This window comes from Mytilus californianus, unplaced genomic scaffold, assembly GCF_021869535.1.
Source record: "Mytilus californianus isolate M0D057914Y unplaced genomic scaffold, xbMytCali1.0.p SCAF_9, whole genome shotgun sequence".
Taxonomy (NCBI): domain Eukaryota; kingdom Metazoa; phylum Mollusca; class Bivalvia; order Mytilida; family Mytilidae; genus Mytilus; species Mytilus californianus.
Window position 1 is genome coordinate 80,593,921 of NW_026262745.1, and position 25,226 is coordinate 80,619,146.

The 25,226-nt window shown below is 32.7% G+C and overlaps 1 protein-coding gene and 1 long non-coding RNA gene across 9 annotated transcripts in view; one reads left to right on the forward strand and one right to left on the reverse strand.

Annotated features, from left to right (window-relative positions):
* The window catches only part of LOC127716496 (coiled-coil domain-containing protein 169-like), a 90,264-nt gene extending 67,093 nt beyond the window's left edge, over window positions 1-23,171 (reverse strand). For all 8 annotated transcript variants that reach the window (XM_052222734.1, XM_052222733.1, XM_052222730.1 and 5 more), the window contains exons 1-2: window positions 23,009-23,171; window positions 5,025-5,107 (exon numbers count right to left, since the gene is read on the reverse strand). In XM_052222734.1, coding sequence (XP_052078694.1) covers window positions 5,025-5,107; window positions 23,009-23,070 — 145 coding nt within the window. In that variant the 5' untranslated portion in view covers window positions 23,071-23,171. The remainder of the gene's footprint in view (window positions 1-5,024; window positions 5,108-23,008) is intronic.
* LOC127716515 (uncharacterized) overlaps window positions 1-25,226 on the forward strand; it is a 98,895-nt gene that overhangs the window by 34,059 nt on the left and 39,610 nt on the right. The gene's annotated exons all lie outside the window — the stretch shown is intronic.

Consider the following 25,226-nt stretch of genomic DNA (forward strand, 5'->3'; position numbering starts at 1 on the left):
GAGAGATCCATACACTTGAACAAAAGTTATTGTCTGGAAACTAGAAAAATGCTTGTTTTTTGGCCCCAAATTCCTAAACGTTTTGGGCAATTACCCCCAAACTCAAACCCAGCTTTCCCTTTGTGATATGGAAACTTGCAGTACAATTTCATAAAGATCCATACACTTACACACAAGTTATTGTTTCCTGAAACTAGAAAAATGCTTGTTTTTTTGCCCTTTTATGGCCCCTAATTATTAAAATTTTGAGGGAATTACCCCCAAAATCAATCCCAGCCTTCCCTTTGTGGTATGGTACCTTGCAGTACAATTTCAGAGAGATCCATACACTTGAACACAAGTTATTGTCTGGAAACTAGAAAAATGCTTATTTTTGGCCCCTTTTTCCTAAACTTTTTGGGCAATTACCCCCAAACTCAATTCCAGCTTTCCCTTTGTGATATGGAACCTTGTAGTACAATTTCATAAAGATCCATACACTTTCACACAAGTTATTGTCATGAAACTAGAAAAATGCTTGTTTTTTGCCCCTTTTTGACCCCTAATTCCTAAAAATTTGGAGGCAATTACCCCTAAAAATCAATCCCAGCATTCCCTTTGTGATATGGAACCTTGTGATACAATGTCAGAGAGATCCATAGACTTACACACAAGTTATTGTCATGAAACTAGAAAAATGCTTGTTTTTTGCCCCTTTTTGGCCCCTAATTCCTAAAATTTGGATGCAATTACCCCCAGAATCAATCCCAGCATTCCCTTTGTGATATGGAACCTTGTGGTACAATGTCAGAGAGATCCATACACTTACACACAAGTTATTGTCTGGAAGTTACAAAAATGCTTATTTTTGGCCCCTTTTTGGCCCCTAATTCCTTAACTGTTGGTACCATAACCCCAAAAATCAATCCCCACCTTCCTTTTGTGGTATTGAACCTTATGGTAAAATTTCATTGAGATCCATTCATTTAAACTAAAGTTAGAGTGCGAAAACTAATGTGTCTTCGGACGACGACGACGACGACAACAACGCCAACGTCATACCAATATACGACCACAAAAATTTGTTTGTGGCCGTATAACAATGAAGCAAGCTATTAAAAGCTGCTAGCTGACAGTGCTTATCATGACAATTTGTGATACTTTCTCAATAAAATGTCTATTAAAATTTTTCCAACAAAAAAAAAAGGTTGAATTAAATATATATATGTACTTCCTAAATCATGGAAATTTTGCAATTATCACCAGAATTGTGTATATGCACACTCATGTCTATGGCATGGTGTGGCAAAGCAATGTTACATGTGATATCGTTATATATACAAATGTATATACATGTAGCAACAATGTTGCCAAAAAATTGCCATTTCTCTTTTGAAATGCCACTTTAAACAAAATAAGCTTGAAAACTGGCATGGTTGATTTAACTTGTTTTTCAACATTTCATTCTTTTTTTCAAATGAGAAATATATCATGAATATAGAGGTAAAAATATCTACAAATTTTTAAAGATTTTACGTATATTGATATAAATTATCATTAAATGTATTTTGATCTATAATGCTATATTTTGTATCATAAAACTACTAGCTTAAAACTGGCAAAGTACCACTTGTTCTCCTCTAAATACACGGTTTAATAGACTTTTTTCACTTCCGTGGAATTCTTCTGTCCTCATGGATTGTCCAAAAAGTCATACAAAAGTAGCTACAGCATTTATAATCAATCAACTTTTAAAAATGTTCTTGAAATTAAATATCTCAAAAAAAATAAAACAATGGTGAATGCTAATCTTACTACAAATCTCTAAAATAAATCTACATGTTAAAAATTTTGAACATTTTCTCATCAATTATTAAAACGGTTCACAATTATACCTTTTGAAATCAGACCATGTCAAATTAAAAAAAGGACAAAATATTTTGATATGCTGTTTTCTTCTTTGAGAAAAATTGGTATATTCTTTTGAAGGAAGTAAAAGAGATGTACATCCGTAGGCAGTTAGGTCTTTAAAATAAAGTATAACAATGCCAAATCATATGAAATTGAGTTAAAATAAAGAAAATATTCTTTCATGCTCATTTTAATATGGGAAGGCATTTGTCAACACTTTACAATTTACATGGTCACCTCATTAATACTCAGTGTAAAGATATGGACAAAGAGAATAGAGTATTACATGAACAAATTATTCGATTCTAATAGGGAGGTTCACAACTTTCATACCTTGATGCTGACCTATATATCTATAAGACATGTTCTAAAGGCAGCCATTTTGATTTGATGAAGCAAAAATGTTCTGGAAGACCAACTCAGGCAACTGTTTTACGATTGAAAAGTGTACATGTAGACTTATTTTAAAAATGCTTTTATTTAATTTCCTATTTAGCAACACCAACATAATGTCATTCTTTATCTCCTGTGTCATTCAAAAAACAACTGATGTTGTACCACAGCTTTTATTGGAATTAAAACATGGGTTTGTTTATAAAAAGAAAGAAGATAACTGTATTAAAATAATTGATAGGTATCTGCCAAATTATGTGATAGGAATATATTTCCGGCTTAATTTTGTACTTATCTTAGACCAACACCAATTTTTAACATGCTAGTTCAAAAGGAAAGTCAGCCAATAAGAAAACATGTCACCATACATGGACACATTATTCTGACTTTCAGCCAGTCAGTCTCTGCTCTTACTATTTTATGTCCTTGCTTATCAGAGAAACAGGATATAGTAATTTTTTTAATTTTTGGTTTAATTTACATGACCTATTGCACTCAAAGCAAGCACACATACTAACAAGAGACAACCTAGGTTGACCCGTTTTAAATAACTGTTAATTTGCTTTTGATGGCAATTTATTTTTTAAAAAAGTTCAAAGTTGTTTACATGCCTAATATTGTCCCTAGTTCTTTGTGCATAAGTTTATTGATAATGAACACCAAGTAATGGCTCAGTCAGCTAATATAACAAGCAATACTTTGTTTACTTACTTATATGTTTTGCTGGAATGGTCAATAGTTAAAATATGAGAAAGTCACTTTTCAAAAGTGAAAAGATATCATAATATATTCCTTAAAGTTTCAAATAAATAAATGGGGAATGTGTCCATGGGACACAGATGATGCCCCCGCTTGCATATAACGTTAAAAAGGGACATAACTCAAGAACTGTAAAAGTGACACTACCCAAATTTGTACTTGATCTGAGTTTTGTGGTAATAAGCATTGTGTATACATTTCATAACATTTAGTTGAGGCAAACTTAGTTAGAGAACGGAAACGAAAAATTCAGCAATTTTTCCATTTGTAAAGGGACATAACCTAGAATGGTAAAAGTGACACCACCAAAATTCGAACTTGATCTGTGTTTTGTGGTAATTAGCATTGTGCATAAGTTTCATAACTTTTGGTTGAGGCAAACTAAAGTTAGAGAACAGAAACAAATATTTCAGCAATTTTCCATTTGTAAAGGGGCATTTCTCTAGAACGGTAAAAGTGACACCACCAAAATTCTAACTTGATCTGTTTTTTGTGGTAGAAAGCATTGTGTATAAGTTTCATAACATTTGGTTTAGGCAAACTAAAGTTAGAGAACGGAAATGAAAAATTCAGCAATTTTTCCATTTGTAAAGGGGCATAACTCTAGAACAGTAAAAGTGGCGCCACCCAAATTCAAAATTGATCTGTGTTTTGTGGTAATAAGCATTGTGTATTAGTTTCATAACATTTGGTTGAGGCAAACTAAAGTTAGAGAACGGAAACCAATTTTGGGACGTACGGGACGTACAGACGGACAAGGGTAAAACTTAATGCCCCCTCCACTACTTAGTTTTTCTGTTTATTAACTCAAAAAATCAGATCCAATTAAGGATGTTCGCTCCTCTAGTTTTTGACTTTTTGTCAGATATCAGAATCCTCTGGTTTTATTCATGAAGTGCCATTTAAAAATGTTGCCTACTAACCCCTACTTTTCTTTTCATAATTTTATTGCATATAGATTAAAGAGTAATTTCTAAACATCATATAAAATCCTTGTTATTTTTTTTATAGCTTTTGAAAGGAAAACTGTGCCAATGTTAAATGTGTGAAAAGTTTAGAGAAATCTTTTCCTGCCAAATTTTCAATTGCTTATATTTCAAAAACAACGACACTGACTTTTCACTTTTTTCCTGCTTTTTATTGATGTAGTCCGGTGAAATTCAAAAATCTGGAATTTAAAATTGATACTATAAATCAGAAGAGCATTAGTCAAGGAACAAAATACGCTAAAAATATTGATAGGTTATGGAACTCCTTTTCTAGATATTTGATTTTTTTTTAAATGGTGTGAAAAGGCTGACACAGACTTTAATTCAGTGGTTGTCGTTGGTTGCTGTATATCATATTTGTTTTTCGTTCATTTTTTTGTACATAAATCAGGCCGTTAGTTTTCTCGTTTGAATTGTTTTACATTTGTCATCTCGGGGTCTTTTATAGCTGACTTTGCAGTATGGGTTTTACTCATCGTTGTAGGCCTACGGTAACCTATAGTTGTTAATTTCTGTGTCAATTGGTCTCTTGTGGAGAGTTGTCTCATTGGCAATCATACCACATCTTCTTATTTTTATATTTAGCCTTATATCTAGCATTGGCATTATTTGGGTCTCAAATAAAGAAGTATAGAATCTGCTTAAATTTTGGTAATGACCTTTTATGAGCTATTGAAGTCTTCTATGAAAAGAAAAGTGGGTGATATGCGGCAAAATATTTTATCCTGTATCATAGGAAAAAAACCTAGGAGTCCGAACATCTAACCAAAAATTCCTAAACCTGAAATGACTACATCCTTAAGTTCAGATACTTGTATACTATCAATTTCAGTCATTTTCAAGGTCGCCAGACTGTATATGATAATAACAAATGGAGAAATCACCAACCATAATTACCATATACAATAATAGTTAAGATCTTTTCCTGGTGGAGCTGCACTTAATGCAGCAAAAGTTTTAAACTGTCAAGGACATAACTTTCCAAGAAATTACCTTCATTGTCAACTGTATCATATCTGTTCTCTAGTTCTTCTACAGTAGCTCTCAACTCAGCTGCAGATTGCTCCAACATTTCTCTGTAATATTTAAAGAGTACAATGTACCATCAAATAATAGGCACTTAATCTTTAATTATTCTAACATCCCTAGTTGAAGAGACTGTTCTCAAAACATATGAATCAATTAAAATGTGGCAATAAAAGGGAATAGACAGAATGATGATGAAGTAAGAAACAAGTGAAACTGTGAGCTACTGCTCACTGATGATACCCCGCCCAAATATTTCAGTAAACAGGAAGTTGTTGAGTGATGAATCTGAAAATACATCACACAGTATAGCTGACTCATATAAACCCTAAAACCAAATTTCGAATCCTTGTAATGTAGTTTCTGACATAAAATGTGACGAAAATTTACAACTTGGATGTCATGTGTAAAATGATGTAAGTGTTCGGTAAACAGGAAGTTGCTGAGTGATGAATCTGAAAACGCATCACACGGTAAAGCTGACTCATATAAACCCTAAAACCAAATTTCGGAAATCCTTGTAATGTAGTTCCTGAGAAAAATGTGACGAAAATTTACAACTTGGATGTCATGGGTAAAATGATGTAAGTATTCGGTAAACAGGAAGTTGTTGAGTGATGAATCTGAAAACGTATAGCTGACTTATATAAACCCTGAAACCAGAAGACAGAAGTAAAACAGTATACCCCCACTTTTTAAAGCGGGGGTATAAATATGAATGCATATATTTATATATATATACATGTATATACACTTTGACTGAAATTTAGTCCAACAATGTTATTGCTATATAGTTATAAAACGTATGGTACTGCTACTTCATCCTGTTGATACTATGAACTTATATTTTGCATTGCACAAGGTCATGCTTTTCTCAGGACTCTTTGTGATGCCTTTAGTACTATTGATACTTTAGATTGGGAGAGCAGTTATAATGTAATTGGCTTTGAACTAGCTTCCAGTAACTGCAAGTAGTCTTAAATCTGACCCTTGTGTTTTTTGTTCTTTATGTTAGTTGTTTTTTATTTCCCACAGATTTTTACAGTTGTTCTTATGCTGTGCTGTTTCACCACTGTCCCTGGTGAATGGGATGGTTGAAGTGATAACAAACATGTTAAGCCTTGCCATTTTCTTTATGTGCCTGTCCAGGATCCTCCATTTCAACAGTTGTTTGTTAACTTGATTTCTGTCTGTCATAAATCAGGACATTAGTTTTCTCATTTGAATTGTTTTACATTTTGACATGGACAAATGGTGGGACCTTTTATAGCTGACTATACTGTGTGGGTTTACTCATTGATTAGGGGAGGCCATATAATGACCTTAAGTTGAATAAATCTACATGTACGTCATTTGGACTCTTGTGGATAGTTGTCTCCTTGGCAATCATACCACATCTCCTTATTTTTACAAATGTATATACATACAATGTATGTAGATCTGCAAATTTGTGGAAGCAAATCTTTGTGATTCCTTCCATGGGATTTGAACCAATGCGTTTGTGACATCCTGGCAACACAACCTGCGCTGTGTCCATCCCTCTATATAGACCACTCGTCCAATTTATTAGAATATAAAAAAAATCTTTTGTAAGTCAAGTAATGCCTTTCCTTGTCAGCTTTATCTAGGCTAGGATTATAACACAGTACAAGATGTACTGGGGTAGGTAGATGGAAAAGTTTGCAGATCAGCTGTTTCTATGGTAAAAGGAAAAAAGTTACAAATTTGGTAGGAAAAAAGTCACACATTTGATTTAAATGTAGGAAAAAAAGTGACAAATCTGATAGGAAATAATGTCCATTTTTGTACAAATGTTTAGTAGTATTTCATCACTTTAGAAGTTATACAGAACTTTTAAAGGTAAATACATGTAAATAACATCAATTTAAGGAGTTTAAGTGTTATAATCTGTCCAGACAGTAGACGATTGACAGGAAATGTAAATACTAAATTGAAGCAAATTAGTTGTTGAAATATTCTGAAACACTATCCAATTGATATTAACTACATACAGTCGATTTCAAATAATTTTAATTTTCCTGTGACTTTTCCAATCATTAGAGTCATGTAATACATTATATATGTTTCTGCCTACATCTTAATAAAGATCTGTCTAAAAGTATATATATATGTTTGTTGAATTGTTTTAAAATCTTGACTTTTTCATGGACAAAATTTAGTTTATAGTCATTGAAAATTTATCATATTACAATAAACACAAACATTGAAATACCACATCCCTGTATTATAACATTAAAGATCAGGGATTGAAGTTAAAATTTTGGCATGGTTGCCTGCAGCTTAAAATTTGGTAGCTAATATATATAGTTCTATACAAGAAAAGCAGAAATTTTAGTAGCCCACACCAAATTATAGGGGCCATTGGCATGTGGGCCCTTGCTAATTTCAAACCCTGAAGATGTCGAAATATTCTGAAACACTATCCAATTGATATTTAAACTACATACAGTCAATTTCAAATAATTTTAATTTTCCTGTGACTTTTCCAATCATTATAGTCATATAATACATTATATATGTTTCTGCCTACATCTTAATAAAGATCTGTCTAAAAGTATATATATATATACTCAAAAGTTTTATATATCTAAAATTAACTATATTTTTTTGACAATCGTGACATTAAAAAAATTATTCCTGTGACCTTTTTTCCTGTGATTTTTTTTCAGTTACATAATTTCCTGTGACTTTTTTTCCTTCATAAATTTTGATTCATGCACTTGTGCACTAACTAAATATTCTTGTATAGAATCACAAAAAAAGTGTTCTAGAAACGGCGAAATCACTATCAAATTAAATGTTAAGCTATTTTTTGCTGATATGCAATTTGATTTCTTTATTTTTATCATGATGAATAAGATAATCTCATGCATACATAAAATGATACCTCCAAAACAACACTGACAGTATATAACAAAAGGATATTATTATGACTGCATTTGTAAACTTAGGTTGATAAGACTTATCATGCAGTCATAATAATATCCATTTGTTATATACATTTGTGCACATTGTACTTTAAATATATGTGAAGTTATGACAGACATTCTCCTAGGTTACACAGGGCTTACCGTACATGTACTTTTGTCTGAAATTTAGCTAAACAATGTAAGATCTGAAAGATTGTGGTAACAAATTTTTGTTCTTTCCTCTGCAGGATTTGAACTAAGGGTCGACTGTGTCATCCTGGCAAAACCTCCTGCACTGTGTCTTAAGTGCCCTATAATCCCTCCCCGTTAAATCTGCCAGTGGGCACAGTATCGGGAAAAAAGAATATGTAAATAAAGTGCACCTTCTAAACATTAAAATGTTTTAACAATCTGATGAGAAATTAGAGAAAATGAAAAAAATGTCCAACTTTTGACACTAGAATACTAAATAAATGAAATGGTGGAAATGAAAATAACCCTATGTCACCCTACAATAATTCATCTACAATGTTAAGTTTTTATCAAATAATTTTTATCAATATCGAAAGGCAATCCTAAGAGGAGTAAAAAGATAGTAGTTCAATGTTTGAATAGAGAAATGCACCACAAAAACAGCCATTATCATATATACTCCTTGTATAACAATATGGTTATCATAATTATTCAAGATACATAAATCAAATTCCTGAAGTAAAAATGTACTTTTTATTGAGCAAAAATCAAGTTTTCTGGTAATATCTCTCAGTTCTTAGGTTCTTATTGAAAGTTTGGGAGTTTTCTGGGAATCGGGGTACCACTTTCCAGACATCATAATCATTTGGACTATAAAAAAATAATACTTAGTATATTGTACATACAGAGGGTGACCAAAAGAATTTGTCATATACGGCAGCCGAAATTTCAAATATATAATGACTTAACATTCAAAGTCAATTTTATCAATCTTTTATTAACAGCAAAGAAAATACACTGCCAAAAGTGCCTTGTTATACCTGAAAATTTTATTCAAAAGATAGAAAACAACAAAAATACATCAACCACCAACACTTCATGTCAGACATCCACAGACAATCAACTGGATGCTTCTTATCTAGACAGTGTAGCCAGCAGATTTCAAGAATCAATAGTTACATCAATCAATACATTAAAAAGAGATTTGCCTAATCTTGAAAGTAACTTAACAGCAACCATACAGAAAGTAAACAACATAGAGAAAACTCTAAAAGTTCATAACAATATTAAGTGACTCAAATGTAGAACGAGCACGAAGTGATGCTACAATGTACATTGTTAGAAATGGGTAAAAAAGTCAACCAAACCTCTGTGAAGGTAGAACAAATACAGAAAGACATTAAAGTGCTTAACTCACTACAAAAACCATCACTTTATGATTTAGTGGAGAAAAGCTGTATGATGATCCCTATAATTAAGAATGTAACACAAGACTTACCAAAAGACAGGAAGAAAATGGACTGAGTCGCACAGCAAGTTCAAAAATTAAGCAATCAAATAAAAACTTCATCCGAAGAACATCAGAGCAAGCTTGAAGAAATTAATGATACCATACATGCGTTATCAGAAAGTACAACCAAACCAAGCTATGCATGCAAAGTTCAAAACAAATTTGAATTGTTAGAAAATGAAAAATTGTGTACAAATATTGATGTTAAAAAGTTATCTGATAAAATATGTAACAGTGATGAAAATCTTTGTACAAATTTTAATGAAAAAAATGAGCACAATGATAGATCAGTGAGTAATTCACCAAAGGGCAACACACAAAATAAAAATTCAGTAGGTAATTCACCAAAGGGCAACACACAAAATAAAAATTCAGTATGTAATTCACCAAAGGGCAACACACAAAATAAAAATTCAGGCCACACTAGTCAAACAACCAAAAACCCTTAGCACACAAGGCAGAGTATAGATAAACAAACCAATAAAAGACATAGCCTAAACAAACAAAACACACAAAAAAAGATTTTATTGTTAGGAAACTCTCACCTAAGACCAATTAGAACAAATGAGTTTATCAGAGGTTACTCAGTAAGAAAACAGTTATGTTACACAATTGAAAAGCTAAATCATATATAAAATCTTGTACTGAGGTGTTTGATTGTGTAGCCTTGCACCTCTTCACAAATGATGTAAGAAACAATGAAAACATGGAGAACGCCTGTGGAGAGTTCGCTTCCCTAGTTGATAGCATACATGTAAAATGGCCATCTGCTTCTATAGTGGTCTCATTGGGGTTATGTCGAGGAGACTCTTACATCTTGAACAAAAAAATACAAGAATGCAATATAATTTTGGCTTTTATCTTGCAGCACACTTTCCTACATAAAAAGAACATACACCTTTGTGATAATTCTTCCTTAGGGTACAGAGGCTATGCAAACCATAGATTCCTTAATTTTGACAAGGTACACCTCAACTTTTTTGTCACAAACCTCAAATTTGCCTTATAAAAGGCACTTAATATCAAGAGAAATAGAAACTCTCAACGTAGTTGGATATCAGATCAGAACAATTATGACTGGAATTATCCATACTTTAATTGAATGAATAGGCATATATATGTAAAAATGTATAATTGCATTATTATAATTGATTATATACTTATAGCTTCCTACATATACATGTACTTCTCGAGTTAAGAATTTTAGTACCACAGTCACTGTTTGTATGATCTGTATATATGGATTATTATTTTATTTTTTAATGTGAGATTAAGACTCAAAACACTGGTGCAAATAATATGTTGTAATACAAAAGTTTATAATATTTAAATCAGAATAGAGAAAGATAGTTAAAAAGACCACCATGACACTGACTTTTTTCATCTGTTAAACATGTTAAAAGATACGACTGAGAACTAAATTTAAATTTTTTTTTTTTTTATATCTATATACATACATGTACATGTATATCATAAGTACCAGTTTTTGTTTTTATTATTAATTCTTTTCATTTTTTTGAGAGAGAGAGTCTGTCTACAATATCTTAACACATAATTGTTGCTTGAATCTATAAATGATAGAAATATGTACACACAAGCATCTACTTGTATGTATACATTTCCAAAGAAAGTGAACAATTTTATGAATATAAACTAATGTATATGTAGTTTATTTTATACATCACAAATCACTGTAGCATACAGTTACTGTCAGTTACATGCAACTCATATTTTTATGACTTATATTTACTGGTTCTAGTGTATGCTAATTTTATTGATCATTGTAAGCGCACGATTTATACAAAAAAAAACTTAAAATTTCAACATGGAATATCAATGGTTATATCAGTAAGGGATTTAACAAATTTGAAGATGATATTTTTGTTGACAACCTTTTACAGCAAGACATTTTTTGCTTGCAAGAAGCCCACTGTGATCTGGATAATTGTTTGGAACTTCTAAATTTTCAAAGACCGGTTCATCTTATAAGATCTAGAACCAAACCTCAAGGGAAAAGACACGGTTGGCTTATCAGTGTATATACTTAATACAATAAGACAGGGTGTTAAAATTTCTAGAACATGCCACAAATGATTTTATATGGTTGAAGTTAGACAAAACATTCTTTGGGTTTCAGGAAGGTTATATATTTGTAATACAGTATTGTATACAATCCACCTGAAAATTCTTCCTACTATAGAAAATTGGATTATAATATTCTTGAAATGATTGAAAATGATATAGTAAAATATTCCCAATCAGGAAGAAACATGATAGCAGGGGATTTAAATGCAAGAACTGCTTGTGAAATTGGTCATATCCAAATGGATTCAGACATATTCTATTATTTGACAATTACAAATGTGATTCTAGTTTAATTCAAAGAAAAAGTAAAGATAGCTCTATTAACACTAGGGGCAGACAACTCCTATCTCTATGTATATCTTCATCATTGCGTATCCTTAATGGCAGAACAATGGGTGACTTAAAGGGGGCATACACTTGCTTCCAACCTTTAGGAAGCAGTGTGGTCGATTATTTTTTAGCATCTGAAGAACTCTTACCAAATTTCACATATTTTCACACTCATAATTTTTTACCTGATTTTTCAGATCATTGTCAGATCTCATGCATGTTAAAATGCAACACAAAAGTATATGAAAGAAACTCAAATCTAGCTTTAATGCCAGACAAATAATTAGGGGATGATAACTCAGTCTCGGCATTTCAAGATGCTATAAATTCAAATGAAATCAAAAATTTTATTAGACAGTATAAAGATAAAATTTACGACCAAGATTCAATTAATAATGCAGCAGAAGATTTAAAAAAGATTTTCCTAAAAGCTGCAGATTTATCACTAAAGAAAATTATTAGAAAACCAAAAAAAAGCAAGAAGAAGAAAATTTAAAAGAAAAGAGAATGGCAAGATCAAGATATAATAAATTTAAAACAAAACTTGTATCGAAAATACAAATCAATGCAAAATCAAAACACATGTCCTTATATACGAGGGTTCTTTTTTAAATGCCTGAAATCGTATCGAAAGCAAAGAAGAGCAAAAATAAGAAAATTCAAACAAGACATCATGAATAAACTCAATAATTTATATGATCAAAATCCCAAAGCCTATTGGCAACTATTAGATAAAATTAAAAATATCTCAAATAATAGTCAAAACATCTCTGAGAATACTATCAACCCATCTGAATGGCAAGAATACTTTCAAAAATTAAATAAGAATGTTCGATATAGTGATGATTTGATTAAAAAGAAACTTGAATCATTGCATGTTTTTAATGAACTTGACTACTTGATAACACCTGAGGAAATAGAAAAGGCAATAAAAGGTCTTAAGAATTCTATATCAAGTGGATTTAGCATGATCTCGAATGAAATGATAAAATATAGCCAAGCTGTTTGTATCCCTTTAATACAAAAACTCTTTAATTTAGTATTTTCAAGTAGTATTTACCCAAAATTATGGGGCCAAGGCTTTATCACCCCCATACACAAGTCTGGCTCTAAACATGATCCAGCAAACAACAGGGGCATAACCATTGCAGATAACATAGGCAAGTTATTTAATCTAATTCTAAATAACAGGTTGACAAAATTTTTTAAAACCAGAGATATAATTAGAAGTGAGCAAATTGGTTTTACTAAAGGATGTCGCACAACAGACCATATGTTTGTGTTAAATACCATCATTCAAAAATTTGTGAAAAATAATTCGAAGCCTCTGTATGCATGCTTTGTAGATTTTAAGCATGCATTAGATTCAGTCTCACATCTCCACCTTTTTTATAAACTTAAATGTATAGGTGTTGGAACAAAGTTTTATGACATAATAAAGTGTATGTATGGAAACACAGAAACCTGTGTAAAAATATACCAGCACATGACAAACCTATTTAAATCAAATAATAGGAGTAAGACAAGGGGATAATCTTAGTCACTGCCTCTTTAACATATATTTAAATGATTGCCAAGCTATTTTGACCAAACATGTGACCCAATCCCAATAAACACACACCCTTTAAATATTTTAATGTATGCTGATGATGTAGTTCTTTTATGTGGGTCTCATTGGGGTCTAAGCGTGACGCGGGATTGACCGATTTTTGTAAGCGTGACACGTGAAAGTCAAATAATGGTCCGTGAAAACGGGAAATAAAGTCTGGCGGGACACGTGAAATTACCAAAAAATGAGCCAGGAATCCGGGAAAATCATCATTTTATTAAGCGTGAATCAAAATTTGTTGTCAAAAAATGAAAAAAAGGATGTGGATTGACTGCCAATGAGACAGATGTCCACCAAAGTTCAAATGAAGTGGATGTTAAGCCCCCATCACACTAGACCAAGACCATGAATAAGGATTTGACCTTATACTTGAGTGATTCACTAACTAAAATAGATAAGATTGCAGAGAGATCGTGGTATGGATGGCTTGAATATTCATTAATTTATTTCATAGTTTTCACGTTGATACTGCGATCTTGCTATGATCCTGATAAGATCCTGCAACGATTTCGCTACGACAGTAACACGTTCTATAGTTACTATCTTGTCACACTCTTGCTGCGTCTAATAAGACCTTTCCACGACTTACACGATCTCTGAACGCTTCTTCCAAAACCTTCCCGATCGCATGCGATTTCAAGGACCCGATTTCAATACGTGTCTACTACGATCGAAAAACGACTCCACTTCGTTGTCACTACGCTCTTCGTCCCTATAAATATCTTGACTTTCCCATCGTACACATCAGTTTCCTGGAGATAACTTTCCACTAAAGGTATTAAAAACACTTAGAGATCGGGGTGCTAAATAAAAAGCAGAGGTCTCAAATTCTCGTGGCTAGGATGTAGTAGAATCGTAGTGATGTGGACGAGGACGACAAGGGCAAAGTAGCAGCGCATTATTGTCTTCCTCATCGTAGAATAATCGAATCAATATTGTAGAAGCGTAATTAAGACGTATAGTGAAATCGGGATAGTCGCAGTGAAATCTTATAGGCCTACCTAAGGTTGCAGCGAAATATTTTCCATTGGTTACCCCGATTGCACCACGTTTCCAATAAGATGCTTCTACGCCCATCCCGATCTAACTACATGTACGTCCTTACTACGACTGAGTTCATACGGTTCTACTTCAACTAGTTTTGGCCATGACTACACTACGAATGTTTTGAGCATATTCAAAGCTCCACGATCATGAAGACTTGGCATGTCCTTATAACGACCTTACCACGATCTTACTATGACTTTCAAAATTTTATAATTTCTGAGATCGTAGTGGGATCGTGGTCCTAGTGTGATGGGGATATAAGTAATTTTTGTTTGTTTATCATATCAAATGTATTCCGTTTTTTCTCAATATAATCTATAGTGCCGTTAGGCACTTTAGGCACGTATCTAACACATATTTTTTTCACAAATATTTTTTTTATATACAAAAAATAAAAACAACATTATCTGTAGATACATGTGAACTCGGTAAAACTCTTTAATTATCAAATGTCATTTGTACACTAGTCTATCATCCTTAGTGAATTGAGTATTGGATAGAATGTCATTATATTCCACCTTATATAAACTAAAAACTAGATCTTTGGTTCAGATAATTTCATTTCTATCAACAAATACTTGAATTACCCTCATCATGCTCAAAACCCTGCCTTTTTTTATATACATGATTTATTTTTTATTAATTGTTGTTGACTTTCAACTAGCTTTCCATTTGGTCCTTATCCGACCTACAATAAAATCCTTGCCAAAGTTGGACGTTCGTTTTGGCTGTGCCAAATGTATAAATACGCAGTCACGTCTGGTCAGAATGGGGACGTTAAATCCGATGCCGCTAGTGTAGAGAGAATGCCACGCTCTCTACACGTTAAGCAACTTGCAACAACTCTTTGAGGGGTTCGTAAGGTGGTCTACTGAAAGCAAAATCTATGTTCCTATCAAAGAAAACCACATTTTCTATGCATTGCATTTCTAAAATTCCAGACCTTCATCCTCGACGATCAGGACCTAGCTACCTGTTGTATTTATTGTAAATTTGTTTTTGTCCTGAACAATCATGAACTATTTGCCATTTTTAGCAATTAATCAATCAATCAATCAATCAACTAGCTTTCAGCAACTTCGAGTACTCTCAAATCTACCCTAGACCTGCTGGGTGCATTCAGCGGCCCCAGATCCCCTGCCGCAATTTTTACCAACAGTTTATTGGACATGTAGTTACGCTTCTCACAGTCTTGGCGCCCAGAGTACCACCCACCTTTGGCGAGTCACTGACAAACTTTTTGTATCATTCCTAAATTTGTGACAACAGTAAGCCATTTATCAGTTCCCTGATATCTTGCCAATGGTAATACAAGTGTGATATACCGATAGGAGGGCTCTTGCAAGGCGACTTCTTATAAAAAAAAAATATAAGCGGGAGACGGGAAACTAAAAAAATTATAAGCGGGATACGGGAATCTGATAAAACAATAAGCGGGATCCCGGATTAGACCCCCCCAAATGAGAACCCCTTTTATCATCATCAGAGCAAGGACTTCAAAATTGTGTTAATAAATTATTTGAATTTACAGTTGATTGTAAAATGACAGTTAACACCAAAAAGACCAAGGTTCTTGTATTTAACAAACTAGGACGACACGAAAATATTAAAATATCCTTAGGAACCCAGATTTTAGAATATGTACAGAACTACACATACTTAGGAATAAATTTTTCAGCATCTGGGAGCTTCCAAATAGCAAAGAAAGAACTTTATAACATAGGAATGAAAGCCTATTTCATATTATGAAAGACCTTTTCAGTGGAAAGCCCAAAACCTAGTACTTTATTACATATTTATAACCATACAATCCGACCCATCTTGTTGTATGGATCTGAAATTTGGGGTTATATACCACATAAGAAACAAAACATTTCGATAACTTTATATCAAAAGAAAATGATTATCTTGTTCTAGAGAAAATTCATACTAAGCTTTGTAAATTTTCACTTGGAGTTAATATAAAAACATCAATTATGGCATGTAGAGGGGAACTAGGTTCACTCCCTACACTTTATTATGTAATTATCAATATGATAAAATATTGGATTCATTTTATGAAAGATATTGAACCTTCAAATATATATTATCCTATGGGAGGCCATAAATCTATCCCATTCTATGAACAAACCTAACCAGGAATCTTGGATAGGAAACATTAAACATATCTTTAAATTCCTAGGTTTAGGCTATCTATTTGTAAACCAGTCAAATTTTAAACAAAACCATATATTAAAAAAAGTAAAAAATTCTCTAACAATAAAATTTAAAGAAATTTGGGTAGCTAGTTTAGAAAGCAGTTCTGGGAAGTGTATCAATATACAGTCTGGCAATAAATTAAGAACTTAAAGAAAATTTTTAAATATTTTTATGTTTGAACCATATTTAACAATAAATTCAAAAAAAGACAGGCATATAATTACAAGATTTAGAACTAGCTGTCATGATCTTGAAATCGAAAGAGGGAGATATATTGGTATTAAAGCTGAAGATTGAAAGTGTAAGCTATGTAAGAACGCAGTTGAAGACGAACTACATTTTCTTTTAAAATGTCCTGTTCTAAAAGATACTAGATCATAACATCTGTCTAATTAAAATTCTAAATTCAAAAATTTTTCAAAGATATCTGAAGAAATGAAATTTGTTTGGATTCTTTCATTTGAAGATTTGTTTGTCACTTCAAGCTTATCTAAATTATTGCACTCCCTTTTTGAAGCAGTGTTCTCCCCAGGCCCTTAAAGGACCGCGGGCCCGCGATGTATATTTTTTTACCGTGGTGGTATCGTTCTTACCGCGATGTATAATTTTTCTCCGTGGTGCTAAAATTTTCAGTTAAAAAATCGTAAATCGGTAAAGTTTTAAACGACTTGTTAAATCTTTTCCGTGCGGTATAAAATTCCAGGTGAAATTTGACCAGTTCAAAACAGATTGTTTACACCACGTGATCGATTTTCCTTATGAGGTTAACCTTGTTGATTGGATTTAATCGATGTAATTAACACTTTTAACATGATTCTTTTGTGTTTTAATTAAGAGTTCATAACTTGATGATCACAGATAACTATTTTATGGCTTCACTCTCCACCCAAGCACTGACCTGTGACAAGTCGGCAATTACTTTGTACACAAACAGTGTCTTGACCCCGATAGGTACATTTTTTGTACATCATAATGGTGGCTCATTACGTATAATGGACAACTATACATTTCCCAATTCCTATATTATAGTATTATATGTCTCTGATTAAACCAATATTGTCTTTAATTATGACATAGTTATTTTTATTGCATGATAGTCGGGTTTCAAACTGTAGTATCTGTCTGTACATATCACATGACCCAGTTAGTTCACGTAGAATATTCAAGTTTATTTAAAATTAATTGCAATCTGTTATATTTTATAAATAAAATGCATGACTGTACCTTCAAACTGGATATCTATATCCATAATTAATGAATAACAGAAGTAATCTTGCAAATTTTATCCATAAGCACATGTTAAATCTATTTATATCTACTTCCTGTCATTTAGGCGGGAAAATAGGGAGACTTAGTTGTTGACATTGGATATGGTTACTTATAGATCTATAGACCAAAGATAAATTTATAGATTTAGGAATTCTTTTTTAAATGGTTCATGACAAATAAAGATTTAGATTTTAGGGCAGTATTAAGTCTGTATCTATGTTTGATTATCACCAAAGACGAGAAAGGTTATTATTTACATGAAATCTATGGCAAAATGTTCTAAAATTTATGAAAAATTTCTTTTTACTGAAAATCTAAGATAGAAACTGGTTCAAATAATAAAACAATATTTTTAATTGTTCTTGTTAATTTTATATCTTCTTATGACAGGAATCCTTTCACATATAACAACTTTTTTTCTATAAACTAGAAAGTTTTTAAATTGAACATTTTTGTTCTCTTTTGAATGATATTTTATTTTTATTGATTTTGGATTTTATAAAAGATTTAATTACTTTAAATTCACATGGATATTTTATTATGAATCATAAGTAACTAGAGCTAAGCGATGTGACGCAACACAACTGATTGCATGAAATATTTCACCAAGAAGTCCACACGCGTTACCCTGGTGCTATCCAAAAATCCTGGGGAGAACACTGTTTGAAGAATGAAAGAAACTCTTAGAAAATATCAATGTAGTTTGAAAAAAAATATAGAAAGAAAAAAATATATAATAAAATGGATCAGTTGTTGTCTCCCATAGACCTAGGACTATAAAATTATGGAATTTCTCCAGGTCACAGTGGCTTCCAAAATAACTTTATGTTTTATCAATAACATGGTTTATAATCATGCTACTTTGTTTGACTGTGTATTCATGTTTTTAGTTTAAATGTACTTTTATCATTCTAATCATTTACTGTGCTTTATTTTGTAATTCATTTGATTGTATAGCTCAAATTTTGGGCACCATGATTGGTTAATAAAATTATCTTATCTTATCTTATCTTATTGCTCGAATTGGAAACTACATTTTAATGTTCAAAAATCAAAGGTATTAGTATTTAATTCTAATGGTAAAAAACATTTAAATGAGTTTATTTATAATGATAATGTCATACAAACCGTCTCAAAATACTGTTACATGGGAATAATGTTGAAGTGTAATAGCAACTTTAATTTAGCTGTATCCTTACTTATGGAAAAAGCTAGAAAAGCATGTTTTAAGATTAAGAAAACAATTGGATTGGATAATCCTTGTAAACTTTTAGAAAAATTATTTGATTGATTCATTAGTAAGTCCGATCTTGCTGTATTGTAGTGAGTTTTGGGGCGTTTTGGATAATTCAGGAGACAAAATTTCCATTTTGGAAAAATTCCATATGAAGTTCATAAAAGAAATTTTAGGTGTTCATTGCAAAGCAATTAATGCTGCTTGTAGAGTTGAACTTGGCAGGCTACCATTGTTGTCAAAAATCTCATTTTTTTGTATTAAATTTTTTAAACATAAACAAAAAAATTTTTGGCGGTCGTATAAAAATTACAATTCATCCAAATTAAAATTTTAAATTCAAATCAGTGTAGTACTTATGTTGATTTAATTGTTCTAAGGCACAAATCAGAAAGGTCATCTCTGTGTAAAATAAGATTGAGTGCACACAATCTTGCTATAGAAAAAGGGCGATATTTAGGTTTACCCACCAATGAACGAGTCTGCAATGTATGTAAATCGGGTGAGGTAGAAGATGAAAATTACTTTCTACTGAATTGTGAAAAATATTCTAACTACAGAATAAACTTTAAAACTATTATATTAAATATACTTCTCACAAGTTATAGTGAGAATCAGGTAAATATGAAATGTTGCATTAATAGCAATTCTTTTAAAGTCCTGAAAGTGACTAGTTCTTATAATTTTTATACGTAAATGTCTGGATTATAGAAATGAGATTTTATCTTCTTAATTATAACATATTATTTCATTATGCTGTATTCATTGTAATAATGTACTGAAATATGGGTCTTTGCCAATTATTGTAATTGTGTTTGTGCCAATAAAATATTTGTATTTGTCATGTTTGTATTGTATTTGTATATTGTGTATATTGAGACAATATTTCATAGATGGATTGTCATGAAATTTTGTCTTCCTGGAAAGGAAGTTTATATATTTATAAACATTTAAAATTTAAGATAATGATAGCATAAAAGTGTTTTATTTGATTGATAATAACAAACAAGAGGGTCGTAATGGGGATACCTTCATGACGAATAACGGTAAAAAATCTTAACGGTAATTTTTGGTGCATGACGATAAAATGTACACTTTCTTTAAGACGATAAAAAAATCAACTGATTTTGACGAATCACGTTAATTTTTTTCCCAAAATAACGGTAACGGTAATTATTTGAGACCTCTGACGATTCACAGTAAAATTTCAACCAATTTGACGCTAACAATAGCCGAAAATGACCGTTTGACGCCTGACGGTAAAGGGCATTTCTACCCTCAAACAACCCTGTATAATTATAATTAATTTGTGCAGCAATTTATGGTTATACACAAATACTTTTCATGAAAAATATTTTAAAAATTCCAGACGCTCATAATTTCATGTCAAAGGATTTCTCAGGGAAGACTGAATTAGATTAAGAAATATTTTCCAGAAAGAGGTGACAAAATTTCATAGACAAGGACATTATTTCATAAAAAATTATTGTCCTGGACAGTGTTTCATAATGCCTGCGGACAATATTTTATATAAAATTTTGTCCGACCAAGGATTTGTATAGTAAGATACTATACAAATCCTTGGTCCGATGGATAATATTTCATGGGGACATTACTTTATGTTCGAGAATATGCCGTTTGAACAAATGCTTTAAGGTTCATCATAACAAATGGACAAATATGGCTGTATTTACACCTCAAAAACTACTCTGTGTACAGACTTACCTGTACAGGTTTGAAACTTTTAAGGCCTGGCATCCACTAGATGTGTAAAAGTTAAATGCATTTTGTGTTTCAAAAAGATAAAATCTTTTTTGGATTTCGATGGGCATTTTTTTTTCGTTCCTGCAGAAGGTGTAAAAATAAACTAAGTTGGGTAAATCTTTGAGATGCTCCCTCTCAGGGAACAACTGTATTGCATTGAATCGATTGTCCTTGATTGGCATGGACAATGGAAGGACAATAGAGATCTACACAACAATAGGTGAGTTAAAGGGTGTAAATGAGTGGACAGTATCAAAATGTAATTTAGGTGTTTGTTTCTTCTTCTTCTTTCAATACAGAGTCAGACTCTTCTTGAGTGTATAATGACTCTTGCTCGTATAATCATGAGGCCTTTCCTCCTCCTTTATCAAAACCAGCAGTAACTATTTACAGTAATTATTATTTACAAATTAAAACTATATACATCTGGGATCTAAGGAGTTCTAGGTGTGAGAAGCTCCTGTCAAGGCCTCTGGCAGGATGGTAAGGTTGGCCTTGAACTCTTCGAGTGTAGCTTATGTTGTGGCTTTTTCCGGTAGTGTGTTCCATTCCCTGGTTGATCTTGGGAAGAAGGAGTACCTGTACTGGTCTTTTAGAGTACGCTGTTGGTGTATGCGGTGACCTCCTCTGGTCCGTGAATCTCCAGGTTTGTAGTAGTTTGATGGGTCAATGTCTACCAATCTATTGTGTATCTTGTAGGCCATGGTGAGGTGGTCTTTGCAGCGGCGATCTTTAAGAGGCTCCCATCTTAGTCTCTCCATTAAAGAGCTGACACAACCTGGGGATACGTCTTGGTATTCATTGAACACGAACCTGGCTGCCCTCCTCTGCACTTGTTCTAGATCTTTTTCAAGGTTTTGTTGGTAGGGGTCCCATACAGAGGAAGCGTATTCAAGAGTTGGTCTAACCATGGTGATGTAGGCATTGGCTTTGACTTCTGGTTTACACCGCCCTAGGTTCCTTCTCAGGAAGCCTAGTGTCCTTGATGCTTTGCCTACCGTCTGGTTGATATGTGTCTTCCATTGTAGGTCGTGATTTATGGTGACTCCCAGGTATTTCCCATGCTCAACTGCATCTAGGGTGTGACCATGTAGTTGGTAGTTCCTTATCAGTGGGTTTCTTTTGTTGGTTATCCGTATCACGATGCACTTCTCGGGGTGGAAATTCATCTGCCATCGTGACCCCCACTCTTGGGAGTTTGTTGAGGTCGTCTTGTAGTGTCTGGCTATCCTTTCTGTTCTTTATTTTTCTATAAACTAGGCAATCGTCTGCAAATAACCTTGCCTCAGAAGTTGTTGATTGTGGCAGGTCGTTTATATAAGCCAGGAATAAGAGTGGTCCAATGACTGTCCCCTGTGGCACCCCTGAGATGACGTCTAGGGGGTCGGATTTATGCCCTTCAAGCAGTACAGATTGTGTTCTCTTGCTTAGGAAGTCTTGTATCCACTTGAGTGTTACTCCTTGTATTCGGTAGTGGTTCATTTTTTGGAGTAGTCTCTTGTGGGGCACTTTGTCAAAAGCTTTGGAGAAATCAAGCAGGATGATGTCTGTCTGTTCTCCTTGGTCCAAATTCTTGCCAATTTCATCTAGTGTTATCAGGAGTTGGGTTTCGCAAGATCTTTTTGCTCTGAAACCGTGTTGATGGTCACATAGGATCTGGTGGTGGTCAAAGTGATCCATGATGGTGCTGTGAACAATATGTTCCAATAGTTTGCAGCAGATCGAAGTCAATGAGACTGGTCGATAGTTGGAGGCTTTGTGTTTATTTTTACACCAACAGCAGGAAGGAAAAAAATGCCCATCAAAATCCAAAAAGATTTTATCTTTCTGAAACACAAAATGCATTTAAATTTTATATATCTAGAGGATGCCAGGCCTTAAAACTTTCCAAACTGCACAGGTTAGTCTGTACACAGAGTAGTTTTTGAGGTGTAAATACAGCCATTTTTGTCCATTTGTTATGATGAACCTTAATATTGTCATCGAAACATTTTTTCTTACTTCATTTGCTTTTCTTGCTGGATTTCCTGGCGTATTTTTTCAAGTTCAAAATCGCCATCCATTTTGGAGACCTTTGTTATAATGCAATTTGTGTATATATATTTGTGACTTCTAAATAATGTTTATAGTTCTGTATCCAATGCAACACGCGTATCAAATAAACGTTTTGAATAAGGCAAAGTGCGCGTCTTTGTCCGGTAAACGCTTAAAAAATAAACGACACAGAATTTTTTTTTCCGGCATTGACTTCGTATCCGTTCCGTTTAATAGAGCCTCTGGGATCCTGGATCATCCTGGCTCACTGATCGACAGTAGATCGACGAAGTATTAGGTTGGGTCAGGATGCCAGGCTACAGTTGAACACCGTGGAAATAAAAATAAAAAGCCCAGCGCTGTAGATATAAAGATATTGAAAATCATTACGAATTCAGTTATTTGGTTATGATGTTTGAACTGATTGAAAAATTTAAATAAAACCACCAACGTAATAAAATAAACCAACTTCTTTAAAAACATGTTGATTTAGCTCTTACTGAAAACAGAGACATATATACACAGTGTATATATGTCTCTGCTGAAAACTAACTACATAAATATTGTATAATTGTGCAATATTTTTTTTCAGCATAAGCATAAGCATCATCAGTAAACACAAGGAAAAGAAGAAACATAAGCACAAAAGTAAAGATAAAGACAGACCTCAGACTACATCCTCTAATAGAACAATAGAACAGTTGAAAGCAGAGAGGCTAAGAAGAGAAAAGGAAGAGAAAAAGAAGACTACAGAATTAATGGCCAAATTGAGGGTGAATCTGTTCCTGATAAATCTGACCACGTTGAATCCAGACTTTGTTAGGGGACTAAAAGACAGATGATCTGAATAACCTGAAATTTGTAGTTTTTATGAAAATAATTATTTCCAGTTAGGTAGTGAAGTCAAAACTTTCCCATATTTTACATCAATAATTGATTTTAAGATATATAAAATACTTTTTGCAAAATTGATGCAATGATATTGAAACTCTTTCTACAACTAAAAATTGTTTATTTCAATTGCTTATTATTTAATAAAAGCTGTCATAATGAAAACATTATTCGTTTTTGGTCAATATATAAAAATGTACTTGTAAATTCTGTGTCTTAGATATATTTCTTTTCGTTTGATTTAGGAATTTCCCCTATGTATGATATAGTTATGATTTAAATGTTTAAAACTGGTTAGAGAAGTTGTAAAATGGGTTCTTGTAATTTGGACTTAGATATGTGGGATATGTATGCACTTGAAATCCTTTGGCGGTTTAAAGGGTGGGGTTCCGTTACACTATAAAAAGAATTGTTCAGCTGTCAGTTCATCGAAGGTGCTTACTGTAACTACAATGTACCCTTTGCCGTTTATTGCCATATTTATGAATATGGATTAGTTTATGTTCATTTATAAATAAAGATGTGTTGGACAATTTGTTGTATGAAAATGTAAATTATAATATTGTAATTGAATTTTACATACATGTATTAGATTATTATGTTATTAAACATTGTTTGCAAGAAAAAAGAATAAGTTACTGCAAGCAACCAAATCAGAACTAAGTCTTCCTAATTTTCTGGAGACAAATTCAAATAAGCGAAAACTAAACGAAGAGGAAAATGAAAGAAAAAAAAAAACACTCCTTCCTTCGTGATTTTAAGTTATTATATCAACAATAGTCAGACTCTTTTTGAAATGATTTTGAGACTCTAAAAAGAGCCGTTTTCAATATGCAATTGTCTTTGTTCTGTAATAACCTGTCTGTCTGGGTGTAATCACTCTAACGGCTCCTTCGGCAGTGTTAACATTTGATTCTTCCTCTTACACTGCAGTGTAGACCGATTTTTCAGATCCTCTCCCCGTTTTTCCATTAGACGATTTATTAAATTGACTTCCTCTCTGCATGATCAACATAGTGGATTGTTTCTCCACAGTTCCGTTACATCTGGTACCATAGTGACGTCAACTTCGACTTACAACTCCCCCCCCTCTCACGGAATGGTTATGCCACTGTGACTCGGACTTCGACTGAAAACAGACTTTAACAGTTTTAATCGTTTACAATGAAATTATGCTATTTCTTCGTCTGTTGCCGATATTATACTGTGATATAAAATGTACATCTACTCAGATTGTCATTAGTGGCAAGGTTCCGGTGCAAAAAAATAGTTGACATGCATTTTGTAGCCGGAC